We start from the raw sequence: 20,247 nt of genomic DNA, 5'->3' as shown, positions 1-20,247 counted from the left end.
TGTCAGACCCTTGCCCACACCACATCTTCGCACCCCATTCCAGAAAACCATCAACATCTCCTTCGAGACAGCAACCTTCCCGGAGAGCTGGAAGCACACCGAGATCAACGCCTTACTCAAGAAACCCAAGGCGGACCCCAAGGACCTCAAGAACTTCCGGCCCATCTCCCTGCTCCTGTTCCCGGCGAAGGTCATCGAGAAGACCGTCAACAAACAACTGACCCGCTACCTCGAGGAGAACAGCATCCTGGACCCGTCCCAGTCCGGGTTCTGCAGCAACCACAGCACCGAAACTGCCGTTATCACCGCCACCGATGGCATCAGGACCCTGCTAGACAACGGAGAAACCGCAGCCCTCATCCTCCTGGACCTGTCAGCCACATTTGACACGGTCTGCCACCGCACACTACGAACACACCTCCACGATGCTGGGATCCAAGAGAAGGCCCTGGACTGGACCACCTCCTTCCTCTCTGGCAGAACATAGAGCGTCCGCCCCCCCCTTCCGCTCCGAAGCCACCGAGATCATCTGTGGCGTACCCCAGGGCTCATCCCTCAGGCCAACGCTGCTCAACATTTACATGGCACCGCTCACCCACGTCGGCTGACTGCATGACCTCAACATCATCTCCTACGCTGATGACACCCAGCTGATCGTCTCCCTCACCAAGGACCCACACACCGCCAAAACCAACCTCCATGAAGGAATGAAGTCCGTCGCCGAATGGATGAGGAACAGCCGACTGAAGCTGAACTCGGACAAGACGGAGGTCCTCAGCCTCGGATCCACCCCTTCGGCCTGGAATGACTCCTGGTGGCCGACAGCACTGGGAACAGCTCCAACACCCACAGACCACGCACGCAACCTAGGGGTCATCCTCGACTCCACCCTCTCCATGACCAAGCAGGTCAACGCCGTCTCTTCCTCCTGCTTCAACACCCTCCGCATGCTCCGCAAGATCTACAAGTGGGTCCCCACCGAAACAAGAAGAACAGTCACCCAGGCCCTCGTCAGCAGCAGGTTGGACTACGGAAACGCCCTCAACAGCCGACTCAGCTTCTACACCCCCTCCTCCCAGCTCCGCTCCGCCGACCTCACCCTCGCCACAGTCCCCCGCATCCGAAGAGCGACCTCTGGTGGCAGATCGTTCTCCCACCTCGCCGCCAAGACCTGGAACACCCTCCCCATCCACCTACGGCAGACCCAAGACCTGCTGTCCTTCAGAAGACTCCTCAAGACCTGGCTTTTCAAGCAGTAACAGCATCCCCCACCCCTCAGCGCCTTGCGACCCTCACAGGTATGTAGTGCGCTTTACAAATGCCATGACTGATTGATTGATTGATTGTCTTCTGTGGACTTGTATGCACATCTCTATACAATTCCTGTTACTCTATGTACGTTTCGTACTGGTTCCTCCCTATTCTGGTCACCCTTCCAGTGTGCCTCGCGGGGGACCGTGGCTCCTCCCTGCCGAGTGGCTGGTGTCACTTATTGATCTGGACTTTATCTGTCCGGTTCTGCTGCAAAATGGCTGTTGTTACCTATGGTGCACTCTTGTTTCTTGTATGCCATTCATCCTTTATGGCTGAGTCTTCTCCTGATGTTTGTTCAGTCTGGCGTCTTCACACACCCAGGGGTCACCCACACTAGGTCCTTGCTGCGGTGTCCGTGGGCTTGCCCTGGACTTCTTGTAAGTGCAGTCCTTCATTATGTGTGTGTTCGCTTCACGAATCCCTTTCACAGGTTACATACCTGGTGAGGCATCTCTCACATCTGGACTATTCTCGTGGCACTTCCTTGTGCCTTTCCTTTTATGTGGTGTGGTTCGGGCTGTACACACGGTCTACCCTGTGTACTTCTGCCTCCCGCATGTGCTTTTTGTAGTCATGATTTTATGTTTCTGATGTCCGACCTTTCCAATGTCTCTTTGGGAAAGGGCGATTATGCACTATTGAGTCTGGTGTCTCTAGTGAAATTGGCTCTTCCTGGGCATGGTCAGCATCCTACCGCTGCTGTCCCCGGTGTCCTTGTTGGTGCGCTTCCACAGTGCTTCTTTCACTGTTATGCATGTTCGACCTGTATGCTTGGACTCGGTCATACAGTCTTGTCCTCTCTCTGGGCCCTTCTCTTTTGCACACCCATCGGATCCTGTGGATCCCTCGGTCCCTGTGATCGCTTCCTTTTCTTTTCCTGAAGTTTTGGACTCTCTCGTTCCGCACTGCCCTTCTGGTTTTGTACTCCCTTTCTACACTGTGTACACTGATGGGCTTTCATGCCGTCCCTCGGTTTCTTGTGATCCTTTGCCTCCCACTATTTGTCGCTCCTTGCAGAGCTCCTGGTCTGGGATTGGCCACTGTGGCATTGCTGCTCCCACTGTGTTTCGTCAACTTGTTGACGGCTGGGTTCCTTTGGAACTTGGTGGGGTTCAGTTGCAGACCCGCCTCCTATGGGGCATGGCTTTGGTATCTATTCTAAGTTAAGGAATCTGCGGCTATATGTCTCTATCAGATGTACGAGTTACTTACCTTCGGTAACGATGTATCTGGTAGAGATACAGTCTAGCCGCAGATTCCTTAACGCCCGCCTATCCCCCCCATTCTGCGAGGACCTTTACAGGTTGGGTTTTATGCTCTCGCCTCCCTCTGGGTGGCTTTGTCTTCCTGCGGAGTGACATCTTTCATCTTTCCTCCTCGGGAGGATGGTTCCTTCTGTTTTCCCTGTTCTGCTCCTCCCATTCTAGTGATGGGGCAGAGGGTTTATGTCTCCTCCTACATTCCTACACCCTGGTTCTTCCAGTGTGGGACCTTCTCATGTTCTTATTCCCTCCCTCCCACCTTCTTTGTTGTTTTAAGTTCTCTTGTCTTTGACTCTACTACAGTCAATTGGCTTGGGGTCTCTTTTTTGTTTCACTGATTTTCATTTTTTCACACACTGATCCCATACTCTCACAGTTTTTGGTGGTGGCTCCGCGTTGTGGTGCGGAAAGATTTCTCCGACGAGAACTGACATCAGCGTGCCGGTAGGGACTTATATGGCTTCGCTGACGTCATGTCCACGGACTACTTCAGGGCAGAGCCATGCGGCGCCGTTCCCCGGTGCGCAGAGGTGCTGCTGCAAAACATTTCCGGATCCAGTCTGACGCCTGGGGATATTCTAAGTTCAGAAATCTGCGGCTAGACTCTGTCTCTACCAGATACATAGTTACCGAAGGTAAGTAACTCGTACGTATGTTTCCAAACACACAACACCATTGTCACAGATGCAAGGCAGAGGAGGCACACTTTATCCACATGTTGTGGCAGTGCCCGGCCCTTGCTAGGTTTTGGGCAGAGACAGTGTCAATCACTGCTGCGGCAACGACCGCCCCGTGCCGTGTACTAAAGGCAATTGTTTGTTGGGTATCAACCGACACACTAAAGCACAGAAGGTACAGCTTTGCTACATGGACCTAGCCAAACTCATGGCTAAACGCGCCATCACCATGCGGTGGAAGTCAGCCAAACCCCCACCGCTCCACGGCTGGCATGGGGAGGTAGTGAGGTGGGGCAGTGCAGAAAGCGCGTCAATTAGGCGAGAGGAAGCCCGTGTGTTGTTCAAAAAGCTCATCTCCATGGAATGAGACGCCATCCTGGAAGCCTTCAAGTTACATGCGCCGGAGCCTGTTCCTGTAGCGCATGAACAGTAGGTGAACCCCCCCCCCCCCACTGGGATCTGCACCCCCCCACACTCTCCACCCCACCCCTTTACCTCCCTCACAGCAAACATAATGCAAACACGCATGTGGACTTACGAATTCAAAAAAACGAATCACAGAATATACACACGCACAAACTGGGGGAGGGACGGTTAAGCAGTAGAGGTACAGTACTTAACAGTAAGGATAGGTCAGGGCCAGCTGAGTTAAGGGAAGGAAGGGAGGGGAGTTTAAAAAAAAAGCTCTACTGTAATGTTTTACCATCTCGGGTCTCTCAGTACAAACGTAATAATGTTAAGTAGCCCACTCGAGACTATAAATGTACAACTCAGACAGTTCGCAATAGTTAGCATGACTGTAATCGATGTGCAAAAGGCCTGATGCATGGTCTGAGACACCAATAAGACGCACTTACACTTGATGGTCTGACGAAGCCTGATGAATACCAAATATATGCTTGATTCTCCTTTATGTATGATGCTAAAGTTGGAAAAGTAATAAAATATGTTTATAAAGAAATACCTCAGGGTAAAATGTGAAGTTCATATCAGCGAGGAAATTCGTGTATTTTATCTTGGTATCTTTGCAAGAGCACTCTTTCCAAAAGTGACTCAAATAGAATTTTCTTTTCGTCAAAACAAAAGTGCTTTGACTACGTTAATTGATCTTGTTTTCTTGTTTTTTACAGAGGCAAGAACACAAGGAGGTGCTGGTTGGCTTACTGTTCCTCATTTTCCCATTCATACCGGCCAGCAATCTCTTCTTCAGGGTGGGCTTTGTGGTAGCAGAGCGAGTACTTTACATGCCTAGGTAATACGCTGCTTCTTTTGGTTTCTGCTGCAAAATGTTTTTTGCAACTCTTGTGCTTCTTTTTTGCCTTTTCATTCTCTGTATGATATTAGTTTTACAATATGTAATGTTTATTTGTTTGTCATCTTTCTGATGCTGCTCCAGAATGTTGTAGAATTAACTTTACTGCTTCAATTTAGCTACTTAAGAGCCTCAATATATTGATTAGGATCCGAATCTTTTGTCATTTGTGTTTAAGTATTCATCAGTCTTTATATGACATCATTGAATCTATGTTTTTCACTTCTGCCCAACCTGAACGAAGCAACAAGAAAGGGAGCCAAAACATACCCTGGATTTACCATTAGAGACAATCAGTGATCAGTCTTACGTTATAGATTAGGGAATTGGTAGAGAATCGTGGCTAGCTCATGTAGATTACAAACAGACTACATGGGTTATGCAGCTTAAATACTGGTTTGTGGAGGAAATCTAGGCTCCCTACACAGATACTCTCACTGAACAAAAATAGATAAAAGAGTAGAAAGCTAGGAGGAGGCAGGGGCCTTGGATGTGCAGAGTGATGAGGAAGATTTAACATGAGCAGACAAGTTTACCACCTCATCACAAATTAAGCAGAATATTATGCCAACTTCTGCAGGCCCACACTTGGCATTATTCAAGGAGCAGACAACTGCAATAGCTGTTAAATTCACAGGAGCACAAATATGTTAGGCAAACTTAATATCTTTCAAGCCTCATCTGGAGTAGGGGCTTAACTGGAGCATTCCACCTCCGTTGTCAAGACATGAGCTGAAAAAAGGAATACATAGCCTACATAATGTAGTTAAACTAACTTTTTCATAAAAATATCCGGTCCTCATTCTTGACATTCTGGTCAAAGTTCCATCAAAAGTTATCTTTCGCCGTCACAGCTGAAAGAATAAAATATCTAGTCAAGGATTCACTAAGGGTAGCAGAAACACTAGGTAGCAAACGGTAGGTCGTGATCTCAGCTGGATTTCTTATAGAAGTAGAACAGCCCCAATTTGGAGATTAGGATATCAAAGACACCTCCTCTTAAAAAAAAACCTCTAGAACATCATTTAAGGCGACAGTAACATTTTATGTATAAGATAATGAAAATTCCACATCATAAATAGTACATATTTTAGAGGTATGGTGAGACTGTTTGATATTAATATATACAGGGGCTAATCTGTAGACGACCGATATCTTAGGTAAATGTTGGGCACTTTAGTGAAGCAACATTCATAGATTCATAGTCACTAAATGAAGAACATATTAACAAAAAATCTCTTAGTCAAGAAGTTGATACGTTCAAAGTCCATGTTGAAACTAAACATCTAGCTGATATGGCTCACAAAGCATGAACAAATATTTTTGAGACTGGAGAACAATGTAGCAAATCATTAGCACTATGTTAAAGATGCAAGGTAGTCAAAATTCAATTCATACTATTAGGGGCAAACAAGGCCAGATTTGACATAGAAATGAAGGTATAGCAACTGTGTTCAACACTACTGTATAGGTTTAAATAATGGTGAAATTCATAATTCTTCTCACGTTCCAGGCAATCTATATTTAAATGAAGACGAGCTACCTAGACTCTCAGAGAATTTATCGGAGAGTCTTATAGTTAAACGTCAACAGAAAGAAATTGTCAAAGCTGTTGAGAACTTAGCTTTGTGAAAGCAGTTTGTCTTGACACCTTACAGAAAAACTATATAAGTGACTATCTCAAGAGATTACCCTTTAGTTTTATAAAACCATGAGAGAAATTATAATATCAGGAACAGTACCTGATCATTGGAGGTATATTATCATAGATATCCACAATTGTTTTGCCTTGTCAACATAGGTTTGTACGGGAAAGAGACTATATTTCACAAATTAAGCAAGTCATGTCCATAATTGAATGTAAACAAAGGTTAAATGAGTTGACGGCAACAACAGATTTAGAATAAGCATTTGATAGGTGGCATGGTTGTTCCTCTGGAGGTTTATGTGGAGAATGACTATTCACTCAATATTTATCAGATGGATTCAGGCAATTTATAATGCATCTGCAAAAGGTTTTCTGATCAATAGTATGTTGCCTACGTTGATTACATTTCACCGGGTACTATGCCTCAAAGCTGCCTTTTGTCACCAATGCTGCATGCTTTATACCAGGGACCGTTTATCTGAAGGCTAAATGTCAGAAATATGTTCCACCATATTTAATCCCCCTGGAGTTTTTGCTTTTCGGACAACCTTTCTTTATGGACTTCTGCAATGAGTGAATCTCTCTCCCTGAATCAACCTCACTATAAGCTCGTATAATTCATTTGGATTGTTATATGAGAATGTCTGTCTTTTAAGATATGGTTCAATGTTACACAGGTAGGATAAGAGACTCTAGGCTGGTTGCATGAGAACAAGTGTGCACACACGTCTAAATCAGCATCATGTCTGCGCACAGGTAACCTTCGAAAGAAGGGAGACTTTAGGGATTGGTGATGATCTGGGCAGGTTTTTTAATGTGAGTATTAATACTGTCAGTAGGACGTCTGTAGTGATTACTGAAAAGTGTGTGGGCTTCACTATATTATAGACTATGGGAACATTCTGCACCAAAGCACCCAGGGACTAGAATTCATTTCTCCCTGGCCTGTGGTGCAGGCTTCCCTCCACTCTGTGGGAGACAGGACAGGGACTGAGAGAGCCTGGAAGCTTCCCCAGGATCTTCTGTGGACAGGTCTTCCAGGAGGAGAAGACCCCTGACTTGCTGTGCTCCAGGTGCCCTGCACCTGGCCAGCAAGGAGGCCAAAGGACCTGGATGGGGCAGGCAGGTAGGGCTCTTTGCTTTGGGACACTGGGGTGCTGCTGCCAAAGACCCTGGACCCAAAGGAAGGGCAGGATGCCCAGCCAGGGGACGGATCCTGTGCAAAGAGAGAGAATAGTAACAAAAAGAAATCAAGCTCTGGAGGGATTCTAAAATCTTAGATACACGGAGGCCTGAAGTATACCAGGGACCATTTATCTGAAGATTAGATGTGATAAATGTATTTCATCATATTTAATCACCTTGGATTGTTTGCTTTTCGGACTATCTGCTTTATGGACTTCTGTGATGAGTATTTCCCTTGACCTAAGTCAACCTCTCTGTAAACTCTTATAATCCATTTGCAGTGTTGTCTGCCAATGTCTGCCTTTTAAGATAAGGTCCAATGTTACACAGATAGCTTAGGAGACTCTGGGCTGGTGGCATGTCAGCAAGTGTGCAGACACGTGTGCACATTTGTAGGGTCTGAATATGTGAGACTACTGTCTAAATCAGCATGGTGTCTGCGCACAGGTAACCTGCCAAAGAAGGGACCCTTTATGGATTGGTGATAACATGGGCTGGTCTTATAGTGTGAGTAAGTATTAATAGTGTAAGTATGAAATCTGTAGTGATTACAGAAAAGTGTGTGTACTTCACTATGGCTATGGGCAAATTCTTCACCAAAGTACAGTTTTGCCATAGTTAGGCCTTGAGACTTGGTCGATGTACCAGTATTTTGTTAAATTAGGATATCAAACGCATATCTGACATTAATTTCCACATATCTGCACTACTTGAGAGGTATTATTCTCCTATGACTCAGCTTCTAATGACATTCAGGCCGTTTTATCACCCTGCTCTGCCAATTACTACACCAATTACTCTGATCACCAGCTCGATGATCTAAGATCACCCACAAACGATAGGGCCATTAGCCAGTAATTAGGCCTACTACTAGGAGAGGAGAGGAAAAATTTAATCTGTCTGTGCTAATTACTTTTCTAGCTGGGAAGGTTCAACCCCACAAATACAAGGGAGGCTAGCAAGACCTCTGGAACCAGTCACAGAAGGGGCTGCTTTTTGATGTTTTGGAGGGAAGAGACTGTGGCAGTTAAGAGCAGGACTTAGGCTCCCAGATAGGTTCTTTCAACAGGCTGCTTGACTGTGCCATCTTCAAAATCCCCAAAATGCTGTGCAGGAGGATTGAAGCAGGGGTACATATAATGTATCTCCCTAGGATGAGGAGAGGTGCCTACTTTCTAGAACTTCATAAGGGAGATACTTTGGAGAACAGTGTGGGGGCCTGGGGGAACCACTGCAGGAGGAATGCCCAGCTGGAAGACAGAAGATGGGGAGAGGAGTTGGCCTAACGGTTAGGGCGCTCGACTTCGGACCTGGGGAACTGGGTTTGAGTGTCGGTAATGACGCTGAACATCCTGTGATTCTGGGCAAATCACGTAATCTCCCCGTGCCTAACAAAGAATGAATGTGTGTCCTAATGTAATGTAACTGGTGCTATGTAAAGCGCTCTGATACCTGATTGGATTTGGGTCTAGTTCGCGCTAGATAAAACTCTGCAAAAAAAAAACAGTAACAAAAAAAGTTAACTGATCCCTTCTGCGAACATGGACTCAAGAGCTTCTAATTTCAGCTGCCATCTAGGGTCTTCTGGCACTGCTGTGCCAGTTCTTATTTCAGCTGGCACTCCAGTCTCCCCTTGTGCCTCTACTGTCTTCCACTCTGTGGACAGAAGACTTGCTCTCAGTGGTTAAAGCTAGCCACCACACCAAAAAACACACTTTATCTCAACCAAATCAGCTCAACAGAGCCAGAGAAAACAAAGAAAGAAGAGTGACCTCCCCAGGGAACAAAGATGATGTCCTCTGCCTGGCTTCTTGGAAGCACCCCAGAGAGGCCCTAGGCCTCCAGGAGAGAAGAACCTTGATGTAGGGAGGAGGGCTGTGTGTCTCACCCCTCCTTATCACTAATGTATGTACCTGAAGGGCCTCCAGTTCCTGGAGATGATTGCTGCTGTGTTCCTCCTATGTCATCCTCAGAAGCCCTCAGTAACCCAGGGATGAAGGAGGGATAGTGAGCACTGCTGCATCCCTTCAATGTCTGCTTCTGGGTAGCCTAGACACAGGGAGCATAATGATGTGCCTCTCCTGCTCACCATGTCTGTGTCTGGGGGAGAGTGGACCACACCATCATCACTGCCAGCCTGAATGAAGGCAGGCAGGAACCATAAAGCTGCTGGCTCCCGCAACGACACACTGAGAGCTCTGATGGCCGAGCCTGGAGCCATCTGGGTCAGATTGGGGGAGAGGAGTTGGCCTAATGGCTAGGGCGCTCGACCTCAGACCTGGGAAACTGGGTTCGAGTCTCGGCAAGGACGCTGAACATCCTGTGATTCTGGGCAAATCACTTAATCTCCCCGTGCCTAACAAAAAAAAATACAAAAATGAACGTGTGTCCTCATGTAACGTAACTGATGGTATGTAAAGTGCTCTGATACCTGATTGGTAAACTATGCAGAAAAAAAAATGGGTCCTCACATGGCCCCAAAGTGTGTATGGAAACCCAGATGACAGTAAAAAGTCTAAAAATACAAAAATACAAAAAGAAAGAAAACACAGCCTCAGGGCAGGGTATTGCCCATAAGACCCAGTGGCCCGATCTGCTTGGGCTGAGGAGTGCCCCATAAACCCTTACAAGGACTTCAAAATTTGCATATTTGTTGTTCACCGTGCCCCAGAGAGGGGAACTTGGTTTGCAGTGGATGGAGGGCTGTGACTTATTACTTGTGAAGGACCCACATCCTTCTCAACCAGTAACCCACTTTCGTATAGTAACTAATCTAATACCTCCAGTATTAGGCAAGAACTGTCAGGTGAACTTAACTACTTACTCAGACATCCTAGCACTGTATACTGAGACGTACATGCTGCAATCAAGATAACTGCACAACAAGCTGTGGAATATGGACTAGCATCAGGCTACAAATTAACCAAACTAACGGCCCGATTTATATTTTAATCGGACAGCCCGTTATTCCTTCAGGGGGGCAGAGTATATAACTCCATCCCTCTGGGTGGGGGAACCGCCTGATGAATTTATAAATGACCGCCCAGCTGGTGGTCATTATAAAACATTTGCAGGAAGCGCTGACACTGTGATTCCTGTCAATGCCCTTCGCTGTGTAGGGCTCCAGCTACATGATGGCAGGGTTCGGCTGACCTGTAGGGCAATCAGGCTGTGCAAAGCAGGCTGGTCTCACAGGTCAGAGTGTGAGCCTTTTTTTGTCTGTTTGTGGGCCTATTTCATCGCCTCCTGGGCCAGGTTTTACTGTTGATTTCCGTGATATTAAAACAATCATTGCCTCAGCAATCTCTAATCCATGCAGGTTTCCATACCTTGCAAAACATGTATACAGCACCCCAATTTTCTAACCTATCGAATGCAGTAATGGGGGCCACTTTTATTTTGGTTCCTGGGCCTATTTTCAGCCCCAGTCCGACACTGAATGACTCGGGCCCTGCACCAAACAGTCTTTTATCTTATTTTCAAAAAGAAAATCCTGAAATTGGAAGATAAAAATGAGGTCCAAAGTCACAAATATTATTAGTTGGAGAAGGGCTATTAACCAACAGATTTGGTAGGATGGGTGAAATAATTAGGGGTCGTGTAAGTCAGAAAATATGAGAAGGCATTCAAATCCAGTTATGAATAGGGAGTGCATGTATAGGGAGTGCACAGCAGGTGTGGCCGGTACAGGTTAGAGCGGTGAGGCAGTGGGTGTTCGGGGGGGGGGGGGGGGAGTGGACAGACGATGGAATAGGGAAAATAAAAAAAAAATAAGTAAAGCCACTTAGAGGGCACTTACCGCTTTGCCGACTTGGCGATGCCACACTATGTTTCATTTTGTGAACCCTAGATTTATAAATATCAGGTAGAGAGTGGATCACTGGTCCTGAAAGAACCAAGGTTAGCATCAACAGTTCAAAGAACTGTTAAGAAACCCTCAATCACGTTTATCGCAGATGGTATTGCAGCGGTATGTTTGATTATCCGTTATGCTTAACAACGTGACAGCATCATCATCGGGTTAATGTGTGCTTCCTCCACCCGGAGGTTTTTGCCTCTGGTTTTTTCAGTAGTGATCGTAGTAGTGAGAATGTGGAACCGTGTGTGGTGAGGTGGTTCAAGTGAGTGTAAGTTAAAAAACTCGTAAAACCAGTCAATAATTTTAATAAAACTGGGTTCGAGTTTGTTAAAAACGCTTTTCGTGCAGAGGCAGACACTTTAGGGTCTGGTGCACTATGTGAAAATGTCCAAAGGAGAGGTCGACATGTTTCAGCCCTATCTCGTGCCCCTAAGGGTCAGGTGGGCTTTCATCAGGTCCTAGTGTATGTGTGGAGGACCCTAATATTCATGGGACTCCTTGAAAAGGATGGAGTGAGTTGTTCCACCAACACATATATGTTCAATTTGAACCTGTTTAAAATTAGCAAAAAAAGGGAGGGAGAAAGAATAAAAATGATGAAGACTATATTCAGTCAAGATGTATGCTGTAGCTGTGTTCAAAACTTAGAGCATCAATCGTTGTTGCAACTAAAAAATGACAATACTTTAAATGTAATAATGCCAATCGACACACAAGCCCATATTGACATTAAGTAACGGCAAAATTAGCCCTCTTTTTTATATTAGAATCAATTTGCAAGAAGACAAGAACACAATAACACAAACCAATATCCATTTTGTCATGAAATGATAAACACAAGGACCGTTCGCATTAGGCTTATAAAGCGCGGTGCAACGTCCTGGCATAACGCTATCATTTATGATTAGGTGGTGTTATACTCATTGGGGGAAGAGCTGGTAAATTGCATCTTTACAAGACATAATGCTCTGCGTTGCGGATATCGCTTAATGAAGGGAACTGAAATACCATTGTTAATGCCTGTATAGGTATTCGAATGTTACACTGCAGAAGAGAGTGTTGCGATAAGGGAGTGTTAGAACAATATGCGCACAGCTGTAAAACTTAATAATAGCCACTAGGTCTCGCACGGTACATTGGAAAGCTGAATACCACACAAAAAGGAGTTTCTGGTTGCTGGCGTATTGACTCTCGATAATTCTCCATTGTTAGTATTGCGTGCATTATCAGACATTTATACACAGGATTACGAATGTATTCTAAAGGTTTGACTAATGTGGAATGAACTAACGGTTGCGCTATATATTGGAACGTTAACCCCGTGGCCAAGATCATTGGTAGTCGAATACTATCACATGTGGTAATGCTCATGTAACCGGATTATGAGAGATGGTAAAAAAGTTAATTCTGGTGTTGTCGTGGGACTCATCATGGTAATCAGGTGCATCCTTTTATCACAGTGTGGTTCATGGTTCATTTTCCACACTAAAGTTGTCACTTGTTAATGCTTAACCACGGGATGTTATCATTTAATCCATGTACATGAGTACGTAAACGGTGGACCCACCTTTGTTCTTTTTCGAACAGAATGTCTTCTGCGTTATGATTTTTGGTGGTTAGTGTTTCCAAAATTACCCACTGAAGGTGATTGATTGTATGTCCTTTCTCCAGATAATGGCTACTCATTTTGGTAGTACTTCTTTTACATTTGACATTGCTCCTGTGTTCGCAGAGTCGTTGTTTGACTCTGCGGCATGTCATCCCAATATAGCGTAGTTCGCAAGGGCATGTAATCATGTAGATCACATGGGTAGTATTACAATTGGTATGGGTTCGGATTGTCCATTTTAGATCTGGCAATAGTTGTAAGGTTTTGGTTGCCGTAGTGAGGTGACAAACGGAACAGGTGCCGCATGGGTAATGGCCAGTTACTGGTGTATTATTCCAGAGACTCAGGGTTGTTTCCAATCTTGGTTTTGATGGAGGTCTTGTGTGTACCAGTATGTCTTTTAGATTCCTGGTTCTCTTGTTTGAGAACCTTGGTTTTGGCCATTTCAATGCACCTGACGTTAAGATTTTCCAATTCTTGTTAATGATTTTCTTAACGTCGTTGGATACCGGGCTGTAAGTGCTGACACAGGTGACCAGATCTTTCATAGGTTCTTTCACAGTTGTTTCCATGAGGGTCTCTCTCTGTTGGTTTCTAGCCCTCTTTTGACATTTTTTGATGGTGCGTAGTGGGTAATCTCTGTTCTTCAGTTTCTCGCTAAGATCTTTCGCTTGTGCTTTATAGTCCTGAATATTACTGCAGTTGCATCTTAGTCGGAGAAACTGACCATACGGGAGGTTCTCCCTCATTGGACGTGGGTGGAAACTTTTAAAGGAGAGTAAGCTGTTCTTAGCAGTGGGTTTGAAAAAAGTCTTTGTCTGGATGGTATTGTTGTCAATAAAGATTGTGACATCCAGGAAGTCGAGTTTGTTTGGACTTGCTGAATAGGTAAATTTCAGCCACTCATCTGTGGTGTTCAGCCACTGATGGAAATCGATGAGGGTTCCCCTGTCCCCTTCCCAAATCAACAGGACATCATCGATGTAGCGTTTCCAAAAGATAATCCGTTTGAGGAACGGATTAGTAGGACTCTGTACGTAGTTCGCTTCAAAATCGCTCACGTATAGTCCGGCCATGCTCGGCGCGAAGGTACTACCCATGGAAGTACCATGGCATTGTCGGTACAAGGTGTTATTACACTCAAAATGGTTCTCGGTAAGCGCTAGTCTGCAGCATTCCAGAATTAAATGTCTAGGTGTCTTATGATTCCACTGTTGATTGAACAGTAACTCTTCAAGGGTATCCAGTGTTTTTTTCTGTGGGAGGCTGGTGTACAGACTTTCGACGTCTAAACCAACTAGTAACATTCTTCCTTCTGTGAATTGTTGGTCTTTTAGGAGGTTAAGGAGATCTTTTGTATCCTTAAGGTAAGTGGGCGTCTGTTGTACTAGCGGTTTTAGATAGTGGTCCGCAAATTGTGACAAAGGTTCCAGGACAGATTCGATCCCAGAGACAATCGGTCTTCCCGGCGGCGGTCTTCGTTCCTTATGAATCTTGGGAAGGGAATAAAAATACGGCATCCTAGGTGTTCGGGCTACCAGGAACTCTGCTTCGCTCTTGGAGATCCAGTTGTTCATTTCAGCTTCATCAACCATCAATGTGATGGTTCTTTGTAGACGTTCTGTAGGATCTGTTGTAATAATCTCATAGAACTTCCTGTCAGATAAAAGGTCCGTACATTGTTGATCATACCCTTCTCTACTGAGCAGTACAATCCCTCCGCCTTTGTCGGCAGGTTTTATTACCAGGTCACCATTTTTCCGCAATGTATCCAAAGCTAGTTGTTCGGCTTTGGATACATTCACAAATGGTCTCTTTGTTTGGTCTTTGAGACCTTCTACTTCTCTCATAATAGCCTGTTCGAATGCCAGAATCTCCACTGGGACTTGATGGTTTAGAGGGCAAAATTTAGACTTACGGCGTAAGGTGGTATCGCCGTCTCTCATTGGTTCTTCTTGTTCCTTAAAGAAGGCTTTGAGCTTGATTTTTCTACAGAACTCCGCCATCTCGCATTGGAGTTTAAAGATATCCACGGGAGGAGTAGGGACATAGCTCAAGCCTTTATTTAGAATGTCTGTTTGTTCTGTTGTAAGGGTAGTGTAAGTTAAGTTAAAGACGAGGTTGTCGCGCTGGTCCCTGGTTTCGCATTCGTCATGCTCCTGGTGTGTACTTAGCGCTGTTTATCTTCCCAGGTTACTCCTTTTCTTCTTGTTCTGTTGTTGGTCTGGCCTCTCCCTAAAAAAGGGGGTCTGTGTGTATAATTTTGACTCATATTAGGTGGTGGTGGAATTCCCATCTGTGGAGGGCCAGGGTAGAAGGGAGTGGTCCAACCTTGAAAACTCGGATTGAATGTCTGAAAGGAGGCTGGATGTGGCGGGGCACCGAAATATGGATTATACCAATTGTTAGACCTTCTTCTGTTCTGGCGTCTATATTGTCCTCTATTTCTCCTGGGTGTGTAGGTCTCATCACCACTCCAGTCTGAACCGTTGGAAGAGGAACCTATACTAGAGTTGCTAGAGTTGTTATCATAGTTGTCTTCTGGGACTTTATAGTCATCAGCACTGTAAGGGTGCATTCTTTCCATAGAAAATTTCTTTAGGTCTTTTCCAAGCTTTTGGATTTTGTTTTGTGTAATGTAATCTCTGGTCTCGTTCATCTCTTTATTAATCTCCTCAAGTCTTTTTTTATATACTGTTAGATGTACCGTGTTCTTGAGTTTAGTTTCGCTCACCTGGATCTTGATGGTGAGTTCTTCAGTCAATCTGGTGGCTGTTTTTATGATCAGGACAAGGTAGTCTCTCGTACACTTCCACGAGATGGAAGACCAGTCTTTACGAAAAGTCAAGTTGTGAAGGAAGATGCGCGGGGCATTGTTCACCCAGAGTCCGCTTGGGGCCGCGTTAGCGCGGAGGTATTACGTCATTATGATCCCATGAATGGCAGTGCGTACCTGTTCTTTTTTCAACTCAGATAGTTCTTCCCAGTCTGTGGTTTGGGCTAAGGTTTGTGTTAAGTCTTTATCTTGCAATAGTGAGGGAAGTGACAAAATTGCATTGATTTCGTCAGTAGAATAACTCAGGCCTAGATTCTCGGCCATGGCGATTCCAGAAAAAACCTTTCAGTGAGAACTTTATTGTTCAGGGAGAAAGGGTATGTGTGATTGTAAGTGAATACTTACAAAAACCTCCCACAGCTGCACGCTGCTAAGGATATATATGAATCAAAAGGAGGGAGAAAGAAGGGGTTGTGACCCACTCAGCTTCTTTTACAAATGTCTAAATATCAGGTAGAGAGTGGATCACTGGTCCTGAAAGAACCAAGGTTAGCATCAACAGTTCAAAGAACTGTTAAGAAACCCTCAATCACGTTTATCGCAGATGGTACTGCAGCGGTATGTTCGATTATCCGCTTATGCTTAACAACGTGACAGCATCATCATCGGGTTAATGTGTGCTTCCTCCACCCGGAGGTTTTTGCCTCTGGGTTTTTCAGTAGTGATCGTAGTAGTGAGAATGTGGAACCGTGTGTGGTGAGGTGGTTCAAGTGAGTGTAAGTTAAAAAACTCGTAAAACCAGTCAATAATTTTAATAAAACTGGGTTCGAGTTTGTTAAAAACGAATTTTGTGCAGAGGCAGACACTTTAGGGTCTGGTGCACTATGTGAAAATGTCCAAAGGAGAGGTCGACATGTTTCAGCCCTATCTCGTGCCCCTAAGTGTCAGGAGGGCTTTCATCAGGACCTAGTGTATGTGTGGAGGACCCTAATATTCATGGGACTCCTTGAAAAGGATGGAGTGAGTTGTTCCACCAACACATATATGTTCAATTTGAACCTGTTTAAAATTAGCAAAAAAAGGGAGGGAGAAAGAATAAAAATGATGAAGACTATATTCAGTCAAGATGTATGCTGTAGCTGTGTTCAAAACTTAGAGCATCAATCGTTGTTGCAACTAAAAAATGACAATACTTTAAATGTAATAATGCCAATCGACACACAAGCCCATATTGACATTAAGTAACGGCAAAATTAGCCCTCTTTTTTATATTAGAATCAATTTGCAAGAAGACAAGAACACAATAACACAAACCAATATCCATTTTGTCATGAGGCAGACTCTAGACTTCTAAATATAACCTTTCCCAAAGAGTTGCAGATCATAGACAATGTTAATACCTTTTCCCTGTGGAGAAGCTTTCGTCTACAACCCCAGCAAATCTGGGGGTGATCTGTTCCTCTTCCAATCCTGGCAATGATTAAATAAATCTCTGACCATTACCAGGGTTGGACAGGGTCAGATTTCAGTTTATTAATGCCCACAAACGTTCACGTTTTTGGGTGATAACAAAAGTACAAGGCAATACATGCTTTACAAAACTCACTTCCCATCCCTTGTATGGCATTTACTACTGCAGATGTTTTCGCACCGATGGCAGTGAAATCCACACTAGTGAATCGCCTTATGATTGCCAGATATTCTTTTGTGAATTCCTGGAGATTAAGAATGATGTATTTTGAATATGTTTACTGCTAAAATGGCCTTTGTGAATCGTACACTTCATTTATAACTCTGGAATGCTAATTGGCCGAAGGAGCACAACGTTCTGCTAATGTTCGTGGTAGGCATGCGCATTGCACATCAAGACAATTAGAAGCTGATGTCAACCTGTGCAGATGCGGCCTGGTTATACGATGGAATCATTCTGTGCGTTATTCCTTTTGTGAAAGGGACTATAAAAACACGCTGTCTGGTGTATCCAGCGGTTTTTAAAGGACGCAGTAATCTGTCTACTGTCTCAGTCAGTTAGTGGGAATGTTTGAAGGGCCAGGAATACCATAAAAACAAAGCTGGAAAGGATCCAAGAGCCGCAGCCTGTCTGACAGATGCCAGCGAGGAAAGATTTCAGCACTAACAAATAAAGCTGCGCATAAAAACAAGACAATTGGTTTTGCTCGGTGTTATGATGAGCCCGGTTACAATGCTTGCCTAATTTGCCGCAGTGCCACATTCATTTTACATACATCTGTGTATGCATCTCTGCACTCGTGCATACACTCAACCAACCTGATTATATTCATTCAAATGTAGGTACATACAAAGAGACAGCATAAAACGACCACCATGCCCAACGTTTAAAATATGGTTGCAGCAAAGCCTTGGAACAGCCTGCCCGCGCACCTTTGGACCATCACCTCACTTCCGGGATTCCGAATGGCCCTCAAGACCTAGCTGTTCAAATAAGCCTCCAGGCACTGGCGGCCGGTAGGCAATGGTGGGGGTGGGGTTTAAGTACAAAATAAAAAAAAAAAAAAAAAAAAAAAAATAAAAAAACATACCCCTTCCCCGCGTCGCCAGCTGCTACCTCTCCGCAGCCTCTCCACCCTCGCAGCAGGAGCATGCAATGCAGCATTGTGATTGGTCTGAGTGCCGTGGTTCGGCGCTCAGATGGGGACAGGGAACCTGGGCATGTTCCCCACCAGGCTGCATTAGACAGATGTAAAGTGCGCAGGGCTGTTAGGCCGGGCCAAGACAGCTTGCCAAACTGCCACGCTCACTAAAAGTGTGCTCACCACTCTGCTCTGGCCAGCCCCGCCCTCCCCGCACCTAGGAACAGGAACCTAGGAACAGGAAAAATAAAATGATAATAACGTCCTGTTATTATCATTTTATTTTTCCTCTACACTGCTCTGAAAGCAGTGGGGCAACGCTCCTCCGCTTTAGTGGAGCCTCCGCTTTAGTGGAGGAGACGCCCCTACCTCCGGGACCTTCAAGCACCTGGATACCTTATCGGGTGATTAGCCACGCTTTATAAATCCTGATTGATTGAGTGATAGTGCTTCAATTGCCCAGATAGGTGGTCCAGCAGGGTCACTGTTCTAGGAATAACTGTGATCACCCCTAGGGTGTCAGGGCCTGAAAAACTCATGATCCTGCAACCACAGTCAGATGCCAAGGCTCTGTAAATGTCATGCGCCCTATGCCCTCATATGCACACTGGTATCTGGAGAGAGGGCATGCACATCCAGCTCTTCTTTTATTGGCAGTGCCACCTGATTGGTGAATGAATGATTTCATTTGATAATGCGCACAAATCACCCCAACCGGGATATCTCGGTGTACCGTCAGTAGGTGCTGTCAGTGATGCCTATGAAAGAATGGGTGCAGTGTGGGAAGGTGTAAAGCAAACTTCTTAGGAAAGCGGGCTGCAGTGACATCCTCGGGACACCACTTTCCTAAAAAAAATACAAAGAAAAGTCCAAGAGTCAAAAACTGGAAGAATAAAAAAAAACACAAGGGACACCTCTTTGAGTCTATCGATCTCAGAGCCAATCAGCAGAACAGCAATGGACAGCTGGACAGACAATGCAGACTGCAACATAAGGTCATAGCTCAAGGTCATAATTTAACCTGACTTCAGAGCCAGGGTATGAACACTAATGAAGAGAAGTCAGGTATCTTTTGACAGCATACACCACGTTTTCATGTCCAGAGAGTCCCTGCTGATGATCAGGATAGTTTGTGCTTATACTATAAACGTTTAAGCACGCATTGCTGGATTGATGATAAGTGATCTCCATAATTTACATCACTTATCTCTCTAAAAACAATTTTCGAGCGACCCTGGAAACTTGTTGAGAACCTTCTGAAGTCTTTCTCCAGACCATCTCTTACTCCGGCATCATTCAGTACAGCAGAGCCAAGGCCATCGTTTGCATGTAATGGTGCTTTGGTTGTGTCACTAAAGGACTGCATGTGGGCTCTGTTGGGTTGCCTTTGCACCACATTTGGACTTCTATAAGACCACCAAAGGACCCATGTACCTTAACAACTGGATAAACTTTCACAGATATACCTGACACCTTTGCTCAGCCTGGCTGCTACTTGCACCCCTCCCCCCGCATATGCAGAACCAGATCTGGTGGTCGTGCCTTCTCCTACATTTCTCCTAAGTCTTACAACGCCCTGCCATTGCACATCAGAGCTTCCTCCTCATTCTTCAATTCCATAAGAAACTGCAAACCTAGCCCCGACTCTGGCTCAGCAGATAAAGCTTCTGCTTCAGCTCCAGGTTACCCTACTGAGTCAGTTGTGCGCTATACAAGTGCACATAACATATCTGTCCAATTGCTCAATGAGGCAGTTGCATCATGGTCAGGGCATTCTTAGCACTGCACCAGGATAACTAAGGTATGAGCGTATTTTTGCTGTTCCCCTGTTGCTTCCAAGTGTCAAGAATGTTTCTTGGGCAGTGGTGAGGTACTGATTGTCTGAATCCCGTCAACTTGTGAGCTAGTCTTTGCTCTACAAGTGATAATGACAATTCACTAGCAGGATCGTGTTACCATTTGGTCAACCTTGGATGCCTGGATTGTCCTTAGT

The 20,247-nt window shown here is 45.1% G+C and overlaps 1 protein-coding gene across 1 annotated transcript in view; it reads left to right on the top strand.

The window, feature by feature from the left end:
* Positions 1–20,247, top strand: part of TMTC1 (transmembrane O-mannosyltransferase targeting cadherins 1) — a 1,415,052-nt gene that overhangs the window by 865,647 nt on the left and 529,158 nt on the right. Inside the window, exon 9 of the mRNA XM_085652351.1 lies at positions 4,384–4,505. Coding sequence (XP_085508477.1) covers positions 4,384–4,505 — 122 coding nt within the window. The remainder of the gene's footprint in view (positions 1–4,383; positions 4,506–20,247) is intronic.

This window comes from Triturus cristatus, chromosome 4_1 (genome assembly GCF_964204655.1).
Source record: "Triturus cristatus chromosome 4_1, aTriCri1.1, whole genome shotgun sequence".
Taxonomy (NCBI): domain Eukaryota; kingdom Metazoa; phylum Chordata; class Amphibia; order Caudata; family Salamandridae; genus Triturus; species Triturus cristatus.
This window is presented reverse-complemented; position numbering and strand designations above follow the sequence as displayed.